General features: G+C 40.5%; 1 protein-coding gene across 1 annotated transcript; it reads left to right on the forward strand.

Moving 5' to 3' along the window:
• Nucleotides 1–98: 98 nt before the first annotated feature.
• Nucleotides 99–25,160, forward strand: TSPAN3 (tetraspanin 3). The gene is made up of 7 exons (XM_002763449.7): nt 99–354; nt 14,195–14,386; nt 14,585–14,659; nt 16,193–16,294; nt 17,201–17,353; nt 17,650–17,733; nt 24,263–25,160. Exons 1-7 carry the CDS (start codon nt 292–294, stop codon nt 24,353–24,355), a joined length of 762 nt encoding a protein of 253 aa, XP_002763495.2. The 5' UTR covers nt 99–291; the 3' UTR covers nt 24,356–25,160.
• The last annotated feature ends 1,855 nt before the right edge of the window (nt 25,161–27,015 follow it).

Raw genomic sequence — 27,015 nt, forward strand, 5'->3', positions numbered from 1 at the left:
GGCGTGGCCTCATTGCAGCCTCCGTAGAGATGATTGGCTGAAGCGGCCGGCCACGGGGGGCGGGACCCGGTTGCCAGGGAGCGGCGCGGGAGCCCTGAGGGGACTGCGGCGGCTGCGCGGAGGAGAGAGGCGCTTGTTGGGGTCGACGCGGCGCGACGGCGCAGGGGCTGCGGGAAGAGCCGCGCAGGCAGTGCAGTTCCCAGCGGGGAGGCGTCGCCGCCATTGCCGCTCTCTCGGTGAGCGCAGCCCCGCTCGCCGGGCCGGGCCGGGCCGCCGTGGGCCACCGGCGCCATGGGCCAGTGCGGCATCACCTCCTCCAAGACCGTGCTGGTCTTTCTCAACCTCATCTTCTGGGTGAGCCGAGCCGGGCCGGGCAGGGCGAGGGGCCGGCGGCTGGGCAGGGCGAGGCAGCGGCGGAGGCGCCTGTGGGGGCGGGACCTGGGCCTGGGCCTGGACGGGTGCTGCGGGGGCGGCGCTCAGGCCGCTGAGGCGAGGGTAGGGCCGGATCCGAGGCGGCTTCGCGAAGTCCCCGCCGAGCAGAGCCGGGAGCCCGGGCGCGGAGGACGACGAAGGGAGGGCTTCGGAAACTCCAGGGCCTCCGAGACTCCAGGGCCTCCGGAGACTCCAGGGCCTCCGATACTCCAGGGCCTCCAGCCGGCGCCTCGGCCCTCGGCCCACGCGGGCTGGCTCCGTACCAGGGGCCCCCGTCGCCCCCTGGAGTCGCCGGCTGGACGGAGAGCGAGCGCTCTTTACAGACTCTTCTAGGACAACGGGCTTGAAATAATATCTTCCCCAAAGGCTCAGGTTGCGCGCTGTCTGTCGGGGCCCGCAGTCGAGGGGCCGTCCCGAGGAGGGCGGATCCGCGGGGAGGCTGCGAAGCCGGGGCGGGGGTTCGTTCCCCTCAGCGCCCTTTGTGTGTGGAGAACCGGCTGGCTCTCACCAGCCCAGAAAATGAAGGGTTTCATCTCGAGGAGCCAAATAATCTATTGACCGAGATAATCGGTCTGTTTGTTTTGGTCATGGGGATGACCAAACCATGAGATTATAACCCTGTGTGATTGAGATGTCACAAGATTTTAAGAGTGGTGAGTTCACTTTCAATAAAAGGAGGCTTATGAAATTTTGGGGGGGCACGCCCGCGGAGAAAAGAGTATTTATAACCATGTCGTCTTAGTTTGGGTTCTTATCTCATAAGGGAATTTTATAGTAAGTAACCTATGCTGTTCCTATCCGTCTCTCCACCCTCCAGTCTAGGTGGAGAGTCCGGTCCATCTGGACTTTGCACCCGGATAAACCTTTCAAAACGTTTCCTCCACCACTTTATCTAAAAATAAGAAAAACAGAAGCTTCAGCGGTGGAATAAATTTCGGCTCCTTCACCTGGTCTTGCAGCTGAAGTCCTCAGTCTGGTCCCTAATCACCTTGCCTCTCTGAACCTGTCGTTTCCTTAAACACTTGCGTGCCCTGGACAGGTTGCTCTGTCCACAGTCCCCACAGCATTCCTTGAACATTCCCGTTAGCCTTACTCTGTGCCGCCGCCTCCTCCTCCTCCCCCGCCTCCATCTCACTGGTCCTCATTCAGCTCTTCCCTCCCACGCGTACACACACCTGTTCGGGAAAGAATCCTTTCCTCCTCCCTGCAGCCCCCCAACAAGGGATAAAACTGTCATATCCTGACAGCTGTCCCATAAAAGGAAGCTTATGTATTAAAAAGCACTCACTACACACTTGTATTGCCAGAATCCTTCAGGGCATTGGTGTGTGAAGAAGAATTCTGACTGGGAGGTAGGACCAGTTTGCAACCACCCAGGTGACACTGGGACTTACGTGACTTCTTCTTTTCCAATTAGAGCGGTGTTTCTTATACTTTAGTTTGAGTTACAGGCTTTTTTATTTTATTCTTCAGTTTCATGGACTTATTGTGCAGAATGAAATGTAGATACAACCAGTTCCACTAAGCAAAAGTCAAGTCAGTCTCCTCTTTGAAGATGTAGCATGATTTGTGAATCTGACCATTGTAACTGCATCTCTTGCTAATTTAATACGTATCTATATACCTGCTGCTACTTTTGCATCCGTAACATTTTTTATTCCATAAAGAAAAATATCTTCTACGACGATTAAGTCACTAACTGATAGCATCTTGTTATAAACCAGGAGTCAGCAGTCTCCAACCCAAGAGCACAAAACGGTTAGCCACCTGTTTTTCTACAAAAACAAGTATTCTCGGAGAGCTGAGAATAGCATTTACATTTTTAAATGACTGAAATAATATTATTCTTTTCATTTGTTTCATAACTGAAATAGTATTACATTTTTAAATGACTGAAAACAAATGAAAAGAATACTATTTCTTGACATATAGAAATTAGATGACGTTTTCCTGGGACCCGGTAATCCCACCTACTGGGGTAGATCCCCAGAGGAATAGAAATCATTCTATTATAATCCAGATACGTGCACACGTTTATCCACTGCACCACCATTCACAGTAGCAAACATGGAACCATCCCAAATACCCATCAGTGGTAAACTGGACAAAGAAAACGTGGCACAGATACATCATGGAACACCATGCAGCCACAGAAAAAGAACAAGATCATGTCTTTTGCAGGGACATGGATGGAGCTGGAAGCCATCATCCTCAGCAAACTAATACAGGAACAGAAAACCAAGCATCATGTTTTTTTCATTTTTTTAGTTACAGGCTCTTTTTAAAAGGAAAAATAATTTTCAGGAGTCCCCAAATGAGAAACACTTTGTTAGCTACTGAGCTACTTAAGAGGCAGAGATGTGGCTTTGTACTCTTTACAGTTCCTTGTGAATTTATGGCCATGACTATTTGATTTTGAAGATTATTAGGCATCTTCTAGGTTATTCAAGCTCAGGGACTAGAATTGTTCATGTAACAAAATATTGGAAATACGGTAACCATTTTCTTTAGATTTTTAAATAACTAAAATACAGTAATTTAAAAATTAAAATAACAGTTCCAAGTGATTGCTTTGAATCTTTGGTTAGTATGTAAATATATGTACTGTTATTCCAGTGAAGAAAGTTATTTTGAACTTCAGTGGTGCGTTTTATTGTGGGTTATTGCCAAAATTGAAGTCCTACTGTTTAGTAACAATACCATTTATCTTGGTTAGTAGGGTAGTAAAGTTTTTGTGAGCTTTCATAAGGAAGTTAAGCAGATATGCCAGGGGGGCAAATGTGGCATAGTGCAACGTAACTAATGAGGAAACAGCATTAGGTAGGTCTCTCAACACAGTATTAGTTTATGGACTGACTGTGGGAATCTGATGATGATGGGTAATGACAGTTTTTTTTTTTTTTTTGAGACGGAGTTTCGCTCTTGTTACCCAGGCTGGAGTACAATGGCGCAATCTCGGCTCACCGCAACCTCCGCCTCCTGGGTTCAGGCAATTCTCCTGGCTTAGCCTCCCGAGTAGCTGGGATTACAGGCACACGCCACCATGCCCAGCTAATTTTTTGTATTTTTGGTAGAGACGGGGTTTCACCATGTTGACCAGGACGGTCTTGATCTCTTGACCTCGTGATCCACCCGCCTCGGCCTCCCAAAGTGCTGGGATTACAGGCTTGAGCCACCGCGCCCGGCCGGGTAATGACAATTAACATTTGAGTGCTTACTACACCCCAGACATCGTGCTAAGCACATTATGTGATGTATCCTCGCAGCATTCCCATCTGGCAGGGAATATTATGTGTATTTTACAGATGAGAACATTAAGGTTGACTGAGCTAAAGTAGCACACCCAAGGTGTGGTAGAGCCTGCGTTTAAACCCAGGTTGTCCCATACTCTAGAGACTGTGGTGCTAGGACAGTGTGATTTCAGAAGATTTGTAAAGAGAAGAAACTTGTTAGAATCACTTCTCTAAAGCATACTGATTTTAACATTGCTAAAATTAGAAACTGCACCAGTATTTACATGACCCTTTGTGTTGAATTAAGTCATTATGAGGAAGTACATTAAAAAATATTAAGACTCTTCCTGAGAGTTTGTAATGTGTTCTTCAGTTCTAATAAGTATATTCCTATATAGTGGCCCCTCCCTCCTCTTAATGCCTTGAGATGTGTAAGTGGAAGAATAAACATTCTCTCCATAGAGCGTATCAGAAGTTTACCTAGGTTCCTTTGGGCAACTGTAGGCAATAAAAACTTTAACTCTGTTGCACTGGCTCTTCACTGTCGGATGGTAATGACTGATTGTGAACAAGTGTCAAAGTTTAATTGCTTTGGCAAGACCTTTAAACTACACCTTCTTATATCTTGATATCCTGATTCAGCTGGCAGTTTGTTCACTGAGCTGTGATGTGGAGATAGATATATACCTGAAATACTCAGGCTCTAAATGATCTGACAGCTAAAATCGTTATTGTTGATTTGGTGTAGATAGTTTGGAACAATGCTGTAAGTATGTTACTGTGGAAAGCACAAACCAAAAGTGGAAACAATCATTTCGAAAATCCTGAAGTTTGTCTTAATGGAAATAGGAAATTCCTGCTGTGGTTAGCATGTTTGTCCTTTCTAAACTCATGTGGAAACTTAATCCGCAGTGTGGCAGTTTTGAGAGGAGGGGCCTTTAAGAGGTTATTGGGTCATGAGGGCTCTACCCTCATGAATGGATTAATGGGTTTTCATGGGAATGGGAGGCAGAGAGACCTGAGCCAGCATGCTTAGTCCCCCTCACCATGTGATGTTCTGGGCCACTTCAGGACTGCAGGAGGCCCTTACCAGATACGGCACCTTGACCTTGAACTTCTCAGCCTCCATGTATGTAAAAATTCCTTAAATTACCCAGTTTCAGGTATTCTGTTCTAAGCAACAGAAAACAGACCAAGACAGTTTCTCACCAAATTCTAGAATATTAGGATTTGTAGCTTGAAAGATAATCTTGGACAAGTGAGAGGACATACAACTTGGATCTCTGTTTTTATAGAGTGATGTAGCTTTAAGTATAAGTGTATTCATGCTAGACTTGTGAGGATTTATTGAAGAAGCTTAGAAGTGTTTGACAAATGACTAAATTTTAACGGCTATTGTATTAAAAAGTCATTAGCCCATGCTGTAAACTGTACCTTTGTACCAAGGTCAGACAGGATTTTTAATTTGGTAGGTCATATTTGACCAAAGAGGGTGCATCGAAGACAAGTTTAAATCAGTACTTCCTAATAGTAAGTTTTTATTCTGATAAGTTACTGAATAGTTAATCAAGTCCTGTGTTGTACAAATTATCTTTTTTTTTTTTTTTTTTTTTTTTTACCATATGAGAAAAACTGGTTGGCTAATACTTATTTTGCTCATACTTATCTTAGGCATTACAAGGACTGTAACAGAAAACTTTGTTCATGCTTATATAATTTATAATCTTAAATATCTATTTAGGTTGCTATTTTTCATCTGAGAGGTGATAATATAACACAGACGCCTGTGGAGTGGGGGAAGTACCACAAAAAAGTCAAACACCTTTTAAATAAATGCCTTTAGAAATAGCTTTGGAACATGGCACCTTCACTAACCATCATTCAGCATATGAAATACTTTATACATACAAATTATATTTGAAAGCCATATGTAACCTTTAAAACTTATCCTGCTTTAAAAAATAAAACTTACAGACTTATATGTCTGTAAATGTATAATTAAGGAAAATTTGCTTTATTAAACAAATATTAACACTAATATTTGAGCACCTACTTTGTGCTTATATTGCTGATAAATGACGAAAAGACAGTGAAAAATCCCTATTCTTACATAACTTACTTTCTGGTGAAGCAAGGTCACACAATTAAAAATAAACAAGAAAAATAATCAGAGTGATGTGTTAGGCAGAGAATTAAAGGGTGAATGACAAGGTGATTGGGTAGTGTATCTTGGGAAAAAATCTGGAGTATAAGTTGCTGGCTTGGGGTGATTTAGAAGAGATTGGGAGATTGAGGGGATTCAGAACTGAAGGAGCAGGCTATGTAGGCTATAACGTGAAAATATGCTTGCTATGTTCAAATTGCCAAGAGGTTTATATCGTCATGCTTTTGTTTAAAAAATAAAATTTCATTATGAGGTATTTCAAGTGTGGTTCCCCCTTGTCACAAATATTTTTGTACATACTTTGTGTTTTCCAGCATTCTACACATTCCAGGTGGTAATAAGATACTTTTAAACTGGAACCTGTATCTGATATCCTGGAATTTGTTTCTCTACTTCCTGTATTTCTCCTATCATGAATGACTGCTCTGACAAAGAATATGTAATTGGGACACACCTTCAGCTAACTTTTCTTTTTCATACTTGTTTTCAATTCACTAGAAGAAAATCTAACTTGTCAGGAAGCAAGTACATAATAGGAAATGTATGTCTTCATTTGTCTTCAACAGTTAAGAAAATGAATGTTTCCACTCTTACTACACTCTTCAGTCAAATGTCTGCTGATCAAGGGCCTTGTGGCCCTGAGTAATCATTTAGAACTTGGAATCAGCAGGAGCACTCCCTAGTTGCAGTTTAAGGAATGAGTTATTAGCTTTCTAGGATATTTATCATGCATTGAAATAATTTAATGAGATTTATTCCGTAAGATCCAATTCAGGTTAGGCTTGTTTGATTTTTTTCGGAAAACGTATTCCATAAAATTTGTATTTAGACCGAACAGGTAGTCAGTCATCATTCGTGAGTAAATGCATATTGAATATCTACCCTTGACCTATTTTTGAGAAATCGAGTAAACATACATTCCCTGTTGTCTGACACCTAATAGGGGGAGAGGGCAGACTTTTTATCAAATTAAATTCCTAGGTGCACCTTTCCCCCAGAAATCTCACAGGTGGTCTCAAGTCTTTATTGAAAAATATTAACATATCTTCTTTCTCTTCCTTTTCCTCACCCTCTTCCTTTTCGTAGTTAGGCAGAGGTAATAGATTTTTAAAAATTATCTGCATTTATGTGTTGTTTTTAATCTAAAGAGGTTCTAGAATAAATGTTGACATTTTGTAACTTTTTGTTACTACTGATTAAACACATAACCCAGACATGGATGAACTCTAGCTTTACAAAACTTAAGGACCTCAGGCTCCTACGGTTTTGTAAGACTCTTTTTACAGTTAGAGTAGGATGGGGTACAAGAGGGTCAAAAAGAAAATACATATTTAAATTTCATGCTTCTCAGATAACCTCAGGAGCCCTACCGTCTGGAAACAACGAGCTTCCATGCTGTTACAATAATTTGGCAATGGCAATTGGTTAGTCTCGAGTTTCTTTGCCACCTGAACTTTTCAGTTGTTCAACCAGTAGATATAAATTGGATTAAATAGAACAACTTTGTTGAGCTGGATAAACAATGATTATGAAAAACCAAATAGAGAAAAAGTAAAAGTAAAAATAAGGCAGAATTGAGGATTATGACTTGGCATATCATCAGAGTAATAGCAGTATAAAATGATGAAAATATTTCTTATTAAGAAGAATGGCAATAATAATAGTGCTGTTGATGGCAAAAGTGGCTTATCAAACTTGACACTCTTAGCCAGGCATGGTGGCACGTGCCTGTAATCCCAGCTATGAGGAAGACTAAGATGAGAAAATCCCCGGAGCGCAGGAGACTGAGGCCAGCCTGGGCAACACAGCCAGACCCTGCCTCGAAAAAACGAAACAGAATTTTCTCATTAGTATAGTCGTGAGTTTAAAAAAAACAGAACACAAAACTTTACACCCCAGTTTAAGTACAACTTTTAAAAAACTTGTCTCCTTGAAAAGTATTATTTATGAGAAAAGGAACATAATGTGCATTGAAAGAATTGTGTTAGGTAATAAGATAACATGTACAGGATGAGTCAAAGCCACACAGACCTGAGAAAAGTGGCAAGTGGGAGAGATTGGCAGAGGTGCCTAAAATATTTAGGATGGAAGAGGTGCCTGTGTTTTTTTTTTTTAAGACAGAGTTTTGCTCTTGTTACCCAGGCTGGAGTACAATGGCGCTATCTCAGCTTACCGCAACCTTCGCCTCCTGGGTTCAAGCAGTTCTCCTGCCTCAGCCTCCAGAGTAGCTGGGATTACAGGCGCACACCACCATGCTCAGCTAATTTTTTTTTTTTTTTTAGTAGAGACTGGGTTTCACCGAATGTTGACCAGGATTGTCTCGATCTCTTGACCTTGTGATCCACTCTCCCAAAGTGCTGGGATTATAGGCGTGAGCCGCCATGCCATGCTTCAAGAGGTGCCTGTTTTATGTTGGTTGGTTAAGGACACATTTAGGAATTAATTTATTGGCGATAGAACAGCAAAGCCTCAATTTCAGACATTCTTTTAACTATTACTCTGATTATGCAGGTGATGTGTTTTCTCTTAAGACACTAAAAAGTATTTTAAAAAGCAAACTGATAACACCCATAGTTCTACCACCCAGAGACAACCAATATTAACATTTTGGTTTGTTTCTAATATGTGAGATGTGTGTTTTCCCCATCACACCCACAAGCATATTACTAAAATATGCTTTAAGAAAATATTTCAGGGCTGAATGTAGATGTACCTCTGAATACCAGGGCTTTTTCATTTTCATTTTTGCAGCCACAATTTCGTTATAACAGCCCAATGAATTACCTTCTACACAAATCTGTGTTTCTGACTAACTTTCTTAAGGATAGATTCCTAGAAGTGGAATGAGTAGGTATAAAGGCATCAATGCTGAGGCAGATACATATTGCCAGATTGCTTTCCAACAGGATGATTCTGTTAGTTTGTGCTTCCTCCCATCTGAGGCCCCTTCTCTCTGCACCCTCACACATCTTTAAAATACTCCTTAACTTGAACATTGACCAGTTTGTTAGGTAAAATATGATACTATTTAATAGCTTCAGAAATTCTTGGTAAGAGTAGCTTTAATTTCTGAAAGAGGATTTGGAGTCTTTGGAATGGCCTTTTTTCCCCTTGATAATTGGTAGGAGAGTAAATGAAATATGCAGGTAGTGGACTTAAATAGGAAGTAATTGTGTGTAGTGACATAAACTATTCTATCAGATTAAGTCAGAGTTGAAAGAAAGCATGGTTGAATTAGAGAATATACATTATGGCAAGTAGAATGCTAAACGATTTAAGATGATTTTAAGATACCTGTAATGGCATAAGGGTGGATTTTGGGGAAGCTTTCAGAAATCTACTGTATGGAATTACCAGTGATTCTTCCCAGAAGAGAAATGAGATATATGAAAAACTAATATGACAGTACAGGAAACTCTGGATAAAATGTTAAATGCATAAGATGGATTTCTGCCCATTTTTTCCCTCTGCTTTTAAAACCTGCTTTCTTATGAAGTTGGGTACAGCATTTTTTTGCTCAGTCTTTTTTACTTGTTGACTTTTTTTCCTTTCTCTCAATACTCCACTCACTTCTACTTTACTAATTGATTCTTTGGCAGAAATCACTCCAAAGGAGCAATTCACACAGGCAAGCAAGAATTTGTCAGGCACTGTGCTTTTAGCTGAATAAAGTCCAGATGGTGCCTTGTCTTTACATTGTCTTGATTCTTGCCAGTTCTAGATGTGAGTCATCATCAGCGTCTACTACATACCACTGCAAGAAAATAACTTCTGTTCTTTGCTTCAGCTTCGCCCAAAATGTTCTGTGGGATGCTTTCACCTTCACATTTCTAAATCTCCTTATAGGTATACTTTTGACCACAGAGATAAAGTAGCTCTGTTGTTTCATTTTTAATAGTGCCACATTCCAATGGCAAGTTACACTGTAGTTGATGAAAATGAAAGAATTTAGTAGTTTTACAGATTTTAACATGTTATTCATTTGTCTGTTTCATAGAATATTTGAAAATTACCTGCCCCAAAAACTAGTTTCTAAGCTGTGGAAACTCATCTAAAAATGAAATACCTTTAAGAGATTTCACACTTGCGCCTATGTAGAGGAAGGGTAAAGCATAAAATGAAGTATCATGCTTTTAGACAAGATGGCTTTATTTTTTAGAGAAACAGCTTCGTGGAAAAGCACTGGCTCTCCTAAAGTTTTAAAATTCTTAAGAGTACAGGCTTATTAAAAGCTATTATTCTTTCTGTAATTTCAGACCTCAGCCTTTCGCCTAAATTTCCTTTCACTTCTTTGTAAAAAGGATGAATATTTTTAGTACACTGTCCTGGCACAAATCCTCCTTATAGACTCAGATTTTCTCAGTGGTGACTAAAGCAGTTCAGCTGCTTCCAAGTTCTACATTTCATCTCCTCTTCTGTTGCACCTCCCTCCTCCCCACCCCGCTCCTTTGCAGCTGCTTTGTTGGCAAAGCTCAGATCCTTTGACAGATCTCAATCCCATCATAGCCCTTCAAAAGAAGAATTTAAGCTCACCTTTTTATAGCTTTTCTGATAGCCACAAACTTTTACATTAAAAAGCTGACGACAATGTCCCTATGCATACTAGTTAGGAATTTCTTATAACCTTTTGTCGTTTACCATACAAACTCTAGTGTTTTCCATGTTCTTTTGGGTGTTTTTCATACTAATGGTTGGATACCATTACAGCAATTACTTTTGGCTGTTTTTAGGTCTTCAGTCGCTACTGGGATACCTCCTCTATATTTTCAAAGTAACTGGTGTCATTTCATGAAGATATAAGCACCATAAACAGATTTCAGTAAAAGAAGCAAAATTTGAAGCTGTTTTCAATTTAGGAAACACATCCTCTAATAAGCAGTTTGATGTGTATGGTTTCATATCAGCAATCAGTGCAGTTTCCTCTTTGGTGTGTGCAACTAGTAAGTTCTTTTCACTATATGTTGCCAAATAGAGCTTTATTATGCACTCATCTTGTTGTGTGACTTGAGTGTTGACTGGGAAAATAAACTATTCTATAGTCTATCAGAAAAGAAGAGGCAGTTTTACAAATGGCATCTCCCCACAGCCCTCCATTCCATCTGCTTTACGTGTGGTTGTCTCTTGTTGGTTTTTCTGCTTTCAGAAAAACAAACCAAGTCTCAGTTTCAGGTGAGTGCCCCTTTTAGGGGGAGTGGCAGTGGCAGCAGGGGAAACGTTTCCCTTGGCCCATCTCCAGGCAGCACTGAGTGTGATTCTCATAGCAGTCTTTTTAGATTGAAAGCTCATCATTTTATATCTAAAATGCAAGTAGTTCTTCAGGCTGATTGTTAAGGACATAAGTCCTTCTCTTACTTTCATTTAAATATACATAGGCTAAAACTTATCAAAAGCTCAGGAATGGAATTCATTCTAATTCAAGCCTTTTAAGTAATAAATATTGCCTTTTGGATTAAAAAAAAAAAGCTACAACATTAAAGGATAGAGAAATCCCTAGTGGAAACAAATGACGAAATTTGATTAATTTACCCTTTGGATTGCTTCTAATTTAACTTGAGGACTGATACTATTTAGCAAAATATGTGTGAATATATATCACACAAGTGGTCAATAAAAAGGGGTATTTGGTAAGATTGTTAAGTAGTGGGCATATTTCTGTAACAAATACACCCAAATTAAAATTAAGCTATTTCTCTTCTTTTCCCCCCACTTTTTTGCTCACCTTCATTCTCTAGTTCTATGCCCCAAAGCAAATATGTCAGTGAACTCCAAGAACCTTTGAACAGGCAGTTTGCTATAAGTACAACATTTATATTTATGACAGATACTTATGATAAATTAATATATTCCAGTTGTAATAGCCATCAGAATTCAGCCAGCTGGATTAAATTGCCAAATATTTGAATAGTGAACTAAAAGTATAAGCATTGAGCTAAAGAGAAACCAGTTACAAACCAAATAGAAATACAAACCAATGCAAATATACACCAAAGCTTATGATAGAGATGGGAGGGTGATTTCAAGGGAAGCAGTAAGATGAGGTATACTCAATAAATTTTAACTGATACCTGCTATGTGCCAAGCACTGTTCTAGATGATACAAGGCTGAAAGACAGGTGGGGACAATTTGTGCTCTCAAGGTGTGTTGAGACAGGAATAGCAATAATTGGAACCGTTTTGATAAATATTCTGTTAGAGCCATGCACTAGGAGATGTGTATGTCCTCCAAGGTAGCTAATCCAGCCTGAAATGGTCAAGAATGGCTTCCAAAAGGATGAAGTGACATTTAAGCTTCATCTTAATGAGCGACAAGGAGTTCCCAGGCATCTGAAGAGAGAGCATTCTAGAGAGAACAGCAGAGGCAAAGAAGTCAGAGAATATGTGGTCCATTTGGGTATAACAGTTTTATATTGTTCACAGTGCGTGAGGGGTAATGATATCTGAGGCTGAAAAGGAAGAACAGCTTGATTCATCATGGGACTCACTTGTCTCATCCTGATTTTAAGTGAAAGGGATAAGATAAGGCCCAAATTAAGATAAAGCACTGTAGTGGGATTGAAGAGGAATTGAGGTATTCAAATAATGTTTTGGAAGTAAACTTGAAGTTTTGTGATCGATGGGCTATAGAGGTAGGGCAAGGAAAGAGTTAATCCTCGGATGTTTGACCAGAAAAATTAGCTGTCTGGTACCTTTTGCTATGATGGGAATGTAAGGGAAGATTAGATAGGCTGGGCAGGAAGGCAGAAAGGGTTTGAGATGGTTGATGTTGCCATGTCTCTGGAACTTGCAGGTGGAAATGTATAGGTCTGAGATGATAGCTCAGGTAGTGAGCTACGATGACTAGTGAAGCCATGGCTCATGTAGCCCACGGAGAGCCCAGAGAATGACTAAAGAATAAGGCTGAAGACAGAACCCTGGAGATTACTCACGTCTCAGAGTCCGTGAAGAGAATGAATACGTGAGCAGCTGGGGAAGTAGGAAGAAAACCAGCAGTGGGGCCTCTTGGAAGCCAGAGGATGAGAGTTTTAAAACAATGTTTTTAAAAATTGCCTTCATTATTCTAGTTGTCTTCTCATTTTAAAAGTTCATGTTACATTTTTTAAAAATCAAATTACTTTCCCAAATTTACGTAAGTGGAGTCTTTTTCTTCCTCATCTGACAATGATCCTAATGGCCTTGTGTAAGAAAATATACTGATGATGCCCAAGCTTACTAAATGTCATAAACTTAAGTGATCTGGGTTTTCAGGTTCAGAGAAGTTAATGATATTTCCAGTACCATTGTGGCAGCTGTTTCTAGTTTGAAGATGATTTATATGTTAAATTTTAAAGGATGATGAAATACCTCTTGTGAAAGTTTCAAAGTGCTCTACAAATGATAGTTCATTAGACCAAATGTTTTCAGTTACTTGGACACTGCATTTGCTTGTTTGCATATAAGCCAGTGGCACGGGCCGCCAGCACAGAGCTGGTATCCAAAGATAGCAAAATTAACAACAGCAGAGAAAGTAAAACTGCAGCTGGAGAGGGATTCCTGGAGCAGCAGCTGAAATAAGGCACACCTATCACTTGCCTTTGTGTGCTCACCTTCCCTTTAGGTCTTTAATACCCTGTTACCGGAAATGTGCTCCGAGAAGAAGTTGCCCCAGCATCACCGGGGAACTTGTTAGAAATGCACACTCTCAGGATCCACCCTCCTGAACCAGTCTGCATTTTATTCATATCCTCAGGCAGTTCCTATTCACTTGAAAGTTTGAGAACCACCATTCTAAAGAATTATTAGAGGGTTTATAATGTTCTTTAGTGACTGAGCCCTCTAGCTTTGCCATTTCACTGTTTCTAGGACAGCAAGATTTTTTTGGAAGTGGGGTGTAGGTATCATGCTTACTAGTTGGTATATTTTCTTTCCCCTGAGGTGGAGTAGGTAGTGATTAGAAGTACAGATTCTGGAGTCAGATTGCCTGAGTTCAAACCCTAGCTCTGTCATTTCTACCAAATTTCCCCACTTACTGAGGGCAACTGTAGTGAGAAGGGATCCCCGACACCATACTAACCCATCTGGGATGTGGAATGGAGCTACAGTAAGCCTTTAGGGATGTGTAGGTGTGTGTTGCCATCATTGTTATTTCTTGGTTATGGTTTCTTGGTCCTAGCTGAACAATTAATTATTGAAAAGTAGGTGAAGTGTGGACAGCTTTTTAACTTTATCTTGTATGGAAATGTTCTTAATAAGGAATCATAGAAGATTTTTCAGCTTTACTGAAAAAAGTCTGTAACAGTGTAACTCATTAAATTATACTGTACTAAGCAATATAGGAAATTTTTTGCCAGCAGTGCTTAGAGACCAGTACTGACTTTGTTTTCTACAGGGGGCAGCTGGCATTTTATGCTATGTGGGAGCCTATGTCTTCATCACTTATGACGACTATGACCACTTCTTTGAAGATGTGTACACTCTCATCCCTGCTGTAGTGATCATAGCTGTAGGAGCCCTGCTTTTCATCATTGGGCTGATTGGCTGCTGTGCCACAATCCGGGAAAGTCGCTGTGGACTTGCCACGGTAAGATGTGCTGTCAGAACACGCAGGAGTATAGTCTACGATACTCTTCTTGAACATGAGACACCTTGGCTCTCACAGTTGGAACAGAGTTAGCATTTAAACTTCCAACAGTGATTTCTGATATTGTTTTTTTAATCAAGAGTGTATTTAAAGTTATTTCTTCATTTGTATATAATTTTAAACAATTTTTTCTTACAGTTTGTCATCATCCTGCTTTTGGTTTTTGTCACAGAAGTTGTTGTTGTGGTTTTGGGATACGTTTACAGAGCAAAGGTATGTTGTCTATTGTAATTCTCATAATGCCTTAAAAGTGGTTCAAGTTTCTCAAGTAAAATACAACACATTCATTTTATCAGAGTAAATGTTTTCTTTTGCTTTACTTGTTTAATCTGTATTTTAAATATCTAAAGTTAATTGGCAAATATTTACATATCAAGACTCCTGACCTCATTTAATATAGCAGAGTATTATATAGGTATTGTTCTTGATTATAGCTATTTATAGCTGCAAATGAATAATCAGCTGAGAAGTTTGTTCAGGTTTCCTCAGCACATAGATTGCCTATATGAGGGAGAGCCATAATTTTCTGATTTCTGCTTTAGAAGAACCAAACCTAAGATTTCGTTTTCCATTGTCTCTTTAAAAAATACTTCATTCCTGAACATAGAAAAGGATGTCATGAGTTGTGATCCTACCTTCCACCCCATCCTGAGGAAGAAGGGGTCCTGCCAACTTAGAACACCAAGGCAGCTGTTGCCAGCACTCCTTTCTTGCCTTTCATTCTTCTTAGTCATTTTCTTTTATTTCACTGTTCTTTCCTTTCTATTTTGCCTGATTTTGCTGTCTACCTCTAGTACCACTTAAGGCTAAATAGGCTGCTTTAAATTAATTAATATGGGTATAATTTTAGAGGCATGGTAAAGACATAATAGACTCATTCTCATTGTAACTTAATGGTTTTGAGTCAAGGGCATAATATGCCAAGTTAATTTTCAGACCATTGATATGTAAGGTACTATACAACTGTGCTAAAAAAAAATACGATGGATTATGTCCCCACCTATGATCTGGTTGTCAGTTTTATGGACTTCTTATATCACTGTTAAAATTACTAGATAGGTCCAATCCTCAGAGGGATAGGGAGGATCCGGTACAAGCAAACTTCACTAAATTACACTTGCTTGCCACTTTAGCAATTAGCAGCAATAAGCTATGACGCTTGTTTCCTGTCTCCTCTTTGCAATACATTGAACAGCAGCTGTTTCAGAAGGTACCGCTTCTAAGGACTGATTTTTTTTTTTAACCTGCTGATTACTTTTGCACGTTTAGCCAGCTCTGAACATTGAATAAATAAAATGAAGATAATGTTGGCATTTGTCCTAAAAGTATCTTATCAGAGCTTCAGAGTTGTTTTATTTTGCCTCCTTTAGGAAAGGAAAATGAGTAGTCTGAGAGCACACTGAACTTATTTGTACAAGGAAGGCATCCGTTTATAATTCAGGACATCTATCCCAAGCCTGCACTTTTCTCCCTTTTGAATACATTGTTAGCCTGCCATCTTGCACACAATCTTCTCTTTGAACACTTTAATCTGTGTGGTATATGTCTGAATTTTTACCTGTCACTTTTCTCCTTCCTGCCTTCATCTATATATGAAGATGAAAGCAGGAAGGGAGAAAACTTTACAAGAAATCCATAAAGATCTAGCAACTTGTAAACATTGCATTTAAGTATTTTAGCAGGAGCTTTGGCTAATGTTACTTTTACTAGTATTTTCGAGGGACTGAATTCTTTGTTCTGATTCAGGTGGAAAATGAGGTTGATCGTAGCATTCAGAAAGTGTATAAGACCTACAATGGAACCAACCCTGATGCTGCTAGCCGGGCTATTGATTATGTACAGAGACAGGTGAGCTTTCAATCACTATTGGGTCAACATTAATCTCATTGCTATTTCTGTGTAAATTAGCCATGTCTCTTCACATCCATGGCTATCCTGATGTGACCAGTATTTTTCCCCAGCCTTCACCCTTGAAAAGTTTGTTTTATCACCTGGCCTGATAAGAAACATCTTGAACTTTTTTTTTTATCATCTGACTTTCCCTTCCCTGACCCCAGTGTGTACTCTCCCAAAATACTTAGCAAAGGGGTGATAATGGAAGAGCGAGGTATGTGTCACAGGAAAGGTGGGAGTCCAGATAGACTCTAGGGGAGGTGGGAGGTCTATATATCCTTTAGAAAACGAGATCAGAAAAGGCAACAGACAGACTGTCGAAAAAATTGTTATGGACAGTTTGACATACACAAAAGTAGAATAGTATAGATGTTTGCACCCCAGCGTTGCCTCAAAAATAACAACTTTTTGTCAGTCTTAATTATCCCCACTTATTTTTTATTTCATTGTCTTAAAGCAAATCTCATGCTTTTCATACAAAATATTTTAAACACTTTTCATTGGAAATAATATTTAACTTGGAACCAGATATTTAACATGTAAGATATTTAACATGAGCCACTGTGCATGGCCTGGCAATGTACTTTTCAAATGGAGGTTCTAGAGCTACTAACCATATCTGACTGTTTACATGAAATTTTAAAATATAATTCTTTAGTCACACTGGCCACAATTTAAGTGCCAAATAGAGCTTCATGTGGTTAGTGGCAACTATATTGGACCACGGAGACTTTCCATTATTATAGAAAGTTTATATTGAACATCACTGGTCTAGAGTAGCTTATTTTAAAGCTCCATAGTACATGGAACCTCAGATATTTGGGTTTTGTAAGGAATAATACCTATTCTCTTCTCTTCTAGCTGCATTGTTGTGGAATTCACAACTACTCAGACTGGGAAAATACAGATTGGTTCAAAGAAACCAAAAACCAGAGTGTCCCTCGTAGCTGCTGCAGGGAGACTGCCAGCAATTGTAATGGCAGCTTGGCCCACCCTTCCGACCTCTATGCTGAGGTGAGTCTCTTGGCCAAGACTTGAGTTAACCTGATTAACCTGTTTTTCACCACGTCTTATCACCATCTGGAACTTCTTTTCTCCCACCTTTTGCTTGTCTTTAATGTCATTTTGTTTTTACTGTAAATTATCAAATGCATTGTCTTTTGCTTTAATTATGTGTCTATAAATTATATCATCATGGAATCTTCTCCCTCTTTCAGTTTCTGTCATTTTCCTTTCTGTCATTAACCTGTGAATCTGCAGCTTCCACTTTTAAAGAAGACTTCTAATGAGGATGACTGCGTTTGTTACAGGGGTGTGAGGCTCTAGTTGTGAAGAAGCTACAAGAAATCATGATGCATGTGATCTGGGCCGCGCTGGCATTTGCAGCTATTCAGGTAAGCACAGCTTGCCAAGGAGCTGGTATCAGAGTGAGTTGGTTCTTTGATGTCAACCCTGAATGGTTTTAATCCCCATCACAGCGAATCTTTGTGTATGTAGGTAATGTGGAAGTGACTGAGGTACTGGTCTCCGGTTTCCCACATCTTCCATTTCTTGTCTATACACTTAGACTCAGAATAGTCTAAAAAAACCAGAAATCTGGATGGGGAGGGAACTGTTTGCCTTACTGTCTTTCTTGATGAGTGAGTGGCCTGTTCAAAACATAAACAAACTCTTGTCATAGTATATTCTTTGAAGGTATTTTAATAGAATATCACTAGCTGGGCATAGTGGCACGTGCCTGTAATCCCAGCTACTCAGGAGGCTGAGGCAGGAGAATTGACTGAACCCAGGAGGCGGAGGTTGCAGTGAGCCGAGATCGTGCCATTGCACTCCAGCCTGGGTAAACAAGAGCAAAACTCCGTCTCAAAAAAAAAAAAATAGAATATCACAACATTTTTACAAATTATATTTCTTTCAGTTTGGAAATACAAGCTTTATTCAGTCTTTTCGTATGCTAGTTCTCCTTTTAGTTCTTGTTTTTCTGTCCTTACGGGTTTCTATACCTAAATCAAGAACTGGTACTATAACTCTGGTCTCTTGCACTAAAATTTTTAAAAATAGAGACAAGGTCTCACTCTGTCACCCAGGCTTGAGTGCAGTGACATGATAATAGCTCACTGTAACCTGTACTCCTGGGCTCAAGTGGTCTTCCTGCTTCAGCCTCTCGAGTAGCTAAGACTACAAACATGGACCACCACACCCAACTAATTTTTATTTTTATTTTTATTTTTGCAGAAATGGAGTCTCATTATGTTGCACAAGCTGGTCTCAAACTCCTGGCCTCAAGCAATCCTCCTGTCTTGGCCTCCTAAAGTGCTGGGATTTACAGGGGTGAGCCACTGCACCCAGCAATATGCTTTCTTTTTTTTTTTTGAGACAGAGTTTTGCTCTTGTCGCCCAGGCTGGAGTAGTGCAATGATGTGATCTCGACTCACTGCAACCTCTGCCTCCTGGGTTCAAGCAATTCTCCTGCCTCAGCCTCCCAAGTAGCTGGGATTACAGGCAACCACTACCATGCCCAACTAATTTTTGTATTTTTAGTAGAGACAGGGTTTTACCATGTTGGCCAGGGTGGGCTTGAACTCCTGACCTCAGGTGATCCACCCACCTTGGCCTCCCAAAATGCTGGGATTACAGGTGTGAGCCACGGTGCCCAGCCTCAGTTTATGCTTTCTTAAGCTTGAAGCTTATTTCGAGAGCTAAAAGAGCCAGGTATGATGGCTTACACCTGTAATCTTAGCACTTTGGGAGATGGAGGCAGTAGGATCCCATGAGGTCAGGAGTTCGAGACCAGCCTGGGCAATGAGACGCCATTTCTACCAAAAACAAAAAAAATGTTTTTTTTTTTGAGACGGAGTTTCGCTCTTGTTACGTAGGCTTGAGTGCAATGGTGCAATCTCGGCTCACCTCAGCCTCCTGAGCAGCTGGGATTACAGGCATGCGCCACCATGCCCAGCCAATTTTTTTGTATTTTTAGTAGAGACGGGCCTTCACCATGTTGACCAGGATGGTCTCGATCTGTTGACCTCGTGATCCACCTGCCTCGGCCTCTCAAAGTGTTGGGATTACAGGTGTGAGCCACCGCGCCCGGCCTAAAAATGTCTTTAAAGGAAAGTGTAGATATCTATTAATTGTTAGATAAAACCAATGTAATTGCTAGTTTAAATGTAAGTTGCTTGGATTGCTTGCTCTTTGTATATTTGAACAGAAGCTAGTGTAGGAAAGGCCTTTTAAAATGGCAAAAGGATGATTGTTTACTTTGCTGATATTCAAACAGCCCTGAAATGATTCATTAAAAAGCCTACCTCTTTATTTGCCATGGTCTTTGCCCTTCTAAGCATTTACCTTGCAGCTCAGCATAGCAGTAATCTGATGATCAGCAGGGATTTATTTCATATTTTGATTATTTATGCAAACACATTCATTTAGCTAAAAATAATGAAATATGAAGGAGGTCTCTTTTCCCAAGTAGAATTCTGAACTGTGCATTCTTAATGATTTTACGTTCAGTAATAAAGCTGCATGTATTAGTATGCAGCAAAAAAGCTACATACATGAAATATGAAACATGTATATAGAAGACTGATGAAAATAAGCACTTTAGCTATGTCCCTCATCTAGTTAAGCAGCTTAGCCTGGCAGATATTTCTTTATTAAATATTTTTTAATAGGGGCTAATCAATATTTTAACTAGTCTCTTAATTTAAATATGACTGTCATATGTGTTTTATAATTAAGTCACCCTGACCTAAGTAATAGCTGATAGAGCTTGATATTTTCAGTTCAGCAAGGCTGCTCAAGTTTAGGGATTCAGAGCTTTGACACACTCAAAACCTAGTGGTTTTGAAAATTTAAAAAGCTTAGGTTTTTAAGGGGAGAAAATTCATCTGAAATAATAAAAGAATTTTCTCTTTTTTTTTTTTTTGAGACGGAATCTCACTCTGTCACTCAGGCTGGAGTGCAGTGGCATGATCTCAGCTTACCACAACCTCCGCCTCCCAGGTTCAAGCGATTTTCCTGCCTCAGCTTCCCGAGTAGGTGGGATTACAGGAGTATGCCACCACGCCTGGCTAATTTTTGTATTTTTTAGTAGAAACAGGGTTTTATCATATTGGACATATTGGTCTCGAACTGCTGACCTCATGAACTGCCCACCTCAGCCCCCCAGAGTGCTGGGATTACAAGCATGAGCCACCCCGCTGGCCCCCTAATTGTTATTAAGAGTACCTATAAACATCTAAGCTTTGGGTATTCAAAATCTGATAGATTAGTGCCCTGGATATGGAACACCTGAACAAAGGCAGAAATAACTCAAAGATCAGTGAGCTTTTGTGCTTGTACACTGATCCTAATATAGAAATTTAAGGCTGAAGAGGATGCTATGGAGATTTTCTAGTTGCGGTCTTCTTCGTTTTGCCACAAAATTTAGGGCAAGCAAGGATAGTATGACATGACCATCACACAGAGAGTGGCAACACTAAAGCTCGACCCCCACCTCTGTTTGTACTCACCTCCAGTTACAAATATAAGATTCTCAGAAGATTAAATTCCTAAATGTTGTCAGGAAACCTGACGATTGACACTTCAGCTGGATAAAATACAGAGGTAAAATGGTGGAGTTGAATAGTTAGAGCAGAGTCTGATTTTTGTCTTGGTTTGCAAAGCCTAAAATATTTATGATATGGTTCTTTAAGAAAATGTTTGGTGACTCTTGCTCTAGTTCATTAAATAATCCAGATTTGGGTGGGACCAAAATGACCAAGAAAGAAAAACCTGAAAAATAGCAGATAATTATTATAACAGGATTTTTTTTATATAAAAGAATTAGGTGGTTTTTTTTTTTTTTTGAGCCGGAGTCTCGCTCTGTCGCCCAGGCTGGAGTGCAGTGATGCAATCTTGGCTCACTACACCCTCCACCTCCCCGGTACAAGCGATTCTTCTGGCTCAGCGTCCTGAATAACTGGCACCACAGGTGCACGCCACTTAGTAGAGATGGGGTCTCACCATATTGGTTAGGCTGGTCTTGAACTCCTGACCTCATGGCGTCATGGCTCATGCCTATAATTTACAGCACTTTGGGAGGGCAAGGCTGGCAAATCACCTGAGGTCAGCAGATCACCAGGAGGCAGAGGTTATGGTGAGCTGAGATTGAGCCATTGCATTCCAGCCTGGGCAGCAAGAGGGAGACTCAATCTCAAAAAAAAAAAAAACTGTATATACCCTTTATTAATCAGCAGAATATTTCACTTCTTTGAGAATAGCCAGTTAATTTAAGAATTAACTCATGATCAGTTATGAATTTTATATTTAAAGAGTCTGGTCATAATAATTGACAAAAATCTAAGTTTTGATTTGTCAAGCTCCTGAGTATCTGCTGTAAGGTTTCCTACAAAGGCAATATGGGGAAAATGGGAATCGTGTCTTTATTTTGGGGTCTCATGAAACTGGCATGTCCTCAAGATAGAATGATCAAGAACAGACTTCATAGAGAACTGTTTCCCAAGGCTATGTTGCTTTTTTTCTGGTCTCTATGCCATGTGTGAAGCCAGTGGAGACTGCTCTTTCCTCCTCCTCCTCCTCCTTAATTACCAGTTATTCATTAAAATGAGTAACTTCCTTCTCCTTCCCCTCACACCCTGGCAACATTGCAAAATATTATATAAATGGATTCATACAGTTTGCAACCTTTTGTACCTTCTTAAAAACAAATGAGTGTATTTTGGATATAGATCTGCTTTTTTAATTTCATGGCTGCATAGTATTCCATTTTATGGGCATACTTTCATCAACATTAATGGGCTGTTTATAGCAAAAGTTTATAACCATGAAATTACAGGATCAGAATGTATGAATGAATTTTGATAGGTATTTTCAATTTTTACAGCAAAGAGTGTTTCTAATGTGCAAGAATTCTCATTTTTGTGTAAGAATGCCTATTTCCCCATACCACCACCTACATAGTATATCATAGAACATTTTACTTTGGCAGTCAGTTTTTTTAATGACCACTTGTCATTTTTTTGCAATTTTTGCAGTTTCTGGGTGTTAAATTTGGGCTAAGTGAAGTTTAGTTCTTATGCCTTGAATATTGCAGGAGAGCATTTCACCGCAAGAAATAATGTTGGAGCTAAAATATTTGTGTAATATTTCCAAGTCTGTTGTTGAAAAATTTCAAAAATCAATGAAATTTCCGTATAGCAGGCCTTTGGAAATGAGCCTGTAATACTTGATGGTGAGGATGAGAAATTATTGTATAGAGCTTAATGTTCTTAAGCAGACTGATTTCCAAGCATGAGTAGAATTTTATCAAGCTTATTTAATTGTTTTAAGATCAATACAAGTTGACTTCATTGAAATAAACAAATCAGGAAAGAAATACTTATTTCAGACCTCATTTTGAAAATGCTGACTCCTCCAATAGAAGTTAACCAATGGAAAGCAATGTGGGGAGGTGGGGGCAGGAAGAGAGATTTTTTTTTCCCCCTAGCAAGTCAGTGATTTCTGAGCTGAGCATTTTTATTGCTCAATTTAACATTGCCTATGAACATAACTGTGTTTGAGTTTATAGCTGTTCTAACAATGTTTTGATGTACAGAGAACAGAAATGTATTTCTCTAGGAATTAGGTACTACATCAGTCTAGAATTGACTTAAATTATTTAGTAAACTTTAAACAATATTCACCTCTTAAGTGTGTTTAAGGTGCTTTGCATGAGTAAGCACTCAGCAAATAGTGAAACTGATGGATTTGAGCAGCAAATATATATCCCAAATGGGCAGAATATAGGTAATGTGAGGGTAGAATTGGAGTGGGTGACTTTATGCCATGGAGAATTCAGATTGAGGGCATCATCATGTGTATGTGTGTCTTAGTAGTAGTTAATCTTCCACTTCAAACTTCAAGAGGCTGTTTATGAATTGGGTACATTTTGCTGAAATTAGATTGATCCCCATATGTATAGAGGGTCCTGTCTTTTAAAATCAAATAACTGAGGCTTTTCCCCATCAATGAGAAGTTAGAACAGCAAATTAACTTTGTCCTATTTAGCCCTTTGGTTACTGTTTATATTTTGTGAGAAGGTAGGTCAAGAATTCTAGAATCATTTTCTCTTTAATCCAGCTTTATCCTTTTGCTTATCCAAAATAATATGGCATGACTTTATTACTATTCCAGTATGCTACCACAGAAGGATTAGGACTTATTAAAAGAAAATGATGAAGGAAGAGTGACCATTCAAAAGTAATATGTATGTAATACCACAGAGCCATGAATTTCAAAAATAGTAAATGTGAAGGAAACAAACTTCCCAATCCTTTTTTTTTTGGCATCAAAATTGGTTTTCTACCATAGGGCTGTTCACATACTGAATTTTGTGGATTCCTATAAAGCCCGTTTCTCCAAAAACCAAAAGCCTTGAAAAGACCACCATTAAACACACACATTCCTGCTCATTCTACTCCCCAGACCTTTGCTATCCGGATGGTAACCACTAGCCACATGTGTCTACATTTACATTAATTTAAATAAAAAAGAAAATGCAACTCCTTAGTTACAGTAACTACAGTTCAGGTTCAGTAGCCACATGAGGCTAGTGGCTACCAAATTTGACAGTGCAGAAGTGGAATGTCTCCATCGCTGCAGGAAATTCTTTTGGACAGCACTCAAGAGACTAGTAGTGGGGATGCCAAATGAGAGAGACTTGATTCCCTGCTTTCACAAAGAGTTCCTGGGAGGGAAGCTGAAGCTTAGGACTTAGTTCCTTAAATAATGTACTCATAAGAAATTTCTTGTATCACTGTTCTTATTGCCTTGTTGATGATTTGAAGTCATTGAACTTCGAAACAGCTCTATTACCAACAAAGAAATATACACCTGCCATGAGAGGGTTTTCAGCCTTTCTTCCCCATTGTTTTCTTTCAACAGCTACTGGGCATGCTGTGTGCCTGCATCGTGTTGTGCAGAAGGAGTAGAGATCCTGCTTATGAGCTCCTCATCACTGGCGGAACCTATGCATAGTTGACAACTCCAGCCTGAGTTTTTTGGTCTTGTTCTGATTTGGAAGGTGAATTGAGCAGGTGTGCCACTGCTGGCCTCTGGAGTTCATTTAGTTAAAGCACATGTACACTGGTGTTGGACAGAGCAGCTTGGCTTTTCATGCACCCATCTACTTACCTACCCACCTGCGACTTTTTTCCCCTTGTTCCAGCTGACTCTTCATGCCCCTAAGATTTTAAGTGCAGTGGTGAATGTTCTAATTTCAGAACCAGTTGTGAGTCATGTAGTGTGGTAGAATTAAAGGAGGACACAAGCCTGCTTCTGTTACCTCCAAGCGGTAACAGGACTGATGCTGAAATGTCACCAGGTCCTTTCAGTCTTCACAGTGGAGAACTCTTGGCCAAAGGTTTTTTCGGGGGAGGAGGAGGAAGCCAGCTATCTGGTTAAGGTTAACACCAGATGGTACCCCTCATCAGTGTCCTTTTAAAAAATATTTACTGTAGTCCAATAAAATAGCAACTGTACAAAATGACTAAAATAGATGTTAGGATCATACGGTGTATATCTTGGTTCATCTTCAAAATCAGAGACTGATCTTTGAAACTAGTGGTTTTTAATCAAAGCTGGTTTTATAGGAGGAGTATAATGTATGCACTACTGTTTTAAAAGAATTAGTGTGTGTGTTTTTGTATGAATGAGCCCATTCATGGTAAGTCTTAAGCTTGTTAGAAATAATGTACTCATGTAGACTAGCAAAATAGTATGTAGATGTGATCTCAGTTGTAAATAGAAAAATCTAATTCAATAAACTCTGTATCAGCCCCCAGCATGTCATTTTTCATTATTTGGGGGATATTTCGATTCCAGAGCAGCAGTGTAATGTTTTCTTTGTTGGTGCTATCTGTAGTTCAGCATGATTTTCAAGTGTTTTCATTACAGCTGTTGCCAGATTCTAAAGGCCTTGATATTGGAAAAACAAGTGCTTTCAGTCTAGCACAGTGTACCCTAGAAATATGGAGCTCTGCACTGTGCAAGGCACTGGGTGAGGCTGTCCTTGTCTTCAAGGAGGTCGGAGTTCTCGTATAGGAGACACACAGGAACAGATCATTTTCACACTGTGCAGTGATTGTACTAATAGAAGGGGTGGCCCTGAGAGGTCAGGGGTGACTTCCTGGAGGAGACGCTTAAGTGTGGAGGCTGGTTAGGCTTTGTTGAAAGATGGTACACAGGTTGTGTTCAGGGAGCTTAAAATACAGGCTGGGGAACGAAGTTAGAGAAGAGGAAAGCCCAAGTCCTCTAGCGTCTTAGAGGACATCGTGTGGAGGTGAGCCATGACTTGTAGGTGCAAGCGGCTCTTCAGAGGTTTGATTTGGAAGGTGAATTGAGAAGAAGGTGGTGATGCAAGCCAGCCGTGCCGCAGCCAGGATGAGTTGGAGAGGCGTGACTGGGTTTCAGTTAGGCCGGCGTAGCAGTTGAGGAGAGAGAGCTTGGTAGCGGGCAGCAGGGCACTGCTGGGGGCAGTGGTGAGTGGTGGACTGGGGCTGTTTGGAGGCAGAATAGTGGCGGCATTTGATCACTGATGGGATGTAGGATGGAGAAGAAGGGAGGAATCAGGATGAGTCCCAGGTTTCTGGCTCTGTCAACTGGGGAAACAAAGTCACAGAGATAGGGAGTAGTTAGAGAACACATCTGGGGGTGTGAGCTCACAGTCAGTTTTGGGCTTGTCAATTTTGAGATGCCCAAATATGCAAATCGGTCCCTTCTGAAAATGGAAAAGACACGGGAAAGGAGAGGAGTAAAGACTAACTCCTCTTCACAAAGTGGAAGTTACCAGAACATTTGTGATTCCAGAGGCCCAGGGGGATTTGTCATGTGGCTACTGACCCATCCCACCTTTTACCCCTTCCTGTTGCACAGTGGGCAAGAAGGTTTATGACTTTACACTACCACCACCTCCCCCCAGCGCAGTCCCCCAGTTTTCCATATGAACCATCCTGTGGCTACCGTGTCACAGGCTGGCCCTGAGGTGAGCAGTATTTGGACTGTGATGTTGCTTGCCCTCCACTTTTCTGCAGGATAGAGCAGGACCTCTAGAGTGGGAAACGTGCCAAGCAGTAGCCTTGTTCTTGAACTTGCGCAAGAGGATAATTCCCCACACCCTTCCTGTACTCATTCCTCGGTTTGCCTGGTGAGAGAGCAGCCTCCTCCCCTGTGCTCTGCCAGCTGGACCAAAACTGGCCACATTAGTGGTGAGACCAAAAAGGTGGGGGTGGGGAGGTGGCTCTGAGGCCCAGGAAACCATTCCAGCTCCTGCCAGCTTTAAATTGTGTTTAATTCCTGGCACAGTGGTCCTGGAAATGCCTTTTTCTCTTGCCTGGGAACCTCTAGAAGGGGAATGGTGGTCTGTGTTGGCCAGGGCCATAAAATTCAACTTCTCCCTGCCTCACATCTCATTTCTGCCTTTCCTCATGTAGCTGAGGCTAGGCATTCACATTCCCCAGGGACCGTGTTCCCCAGTGCTTATTCTTCATGTCTGGAATTCAGTGAGCTCGCCTGCTAGGCCTGTGTGGCCCGCCCATGGCTACACATTGGAAGCACTGTGGCATTTTGAGAGCTACAGATGCCTGGGTCCCAGAGCTACTGAGGTGGTCTAGGGTGCCTCCAGGGCACAGCCCCGGTGG

This window comes from Callithrix jacchus, chromosome 8, assembly GCF_049354715.1.
Source record: "Callithrix jacchus isolate 240 chromosome 8, calJac240_pri, whole genome shotgun sequence".
Taxonomy (NCBI): Eukaryota; Metazoa; Chordata; class Mammalia; order Primates; family Cebidae; genus Callithrix; species Callithrix jacchus.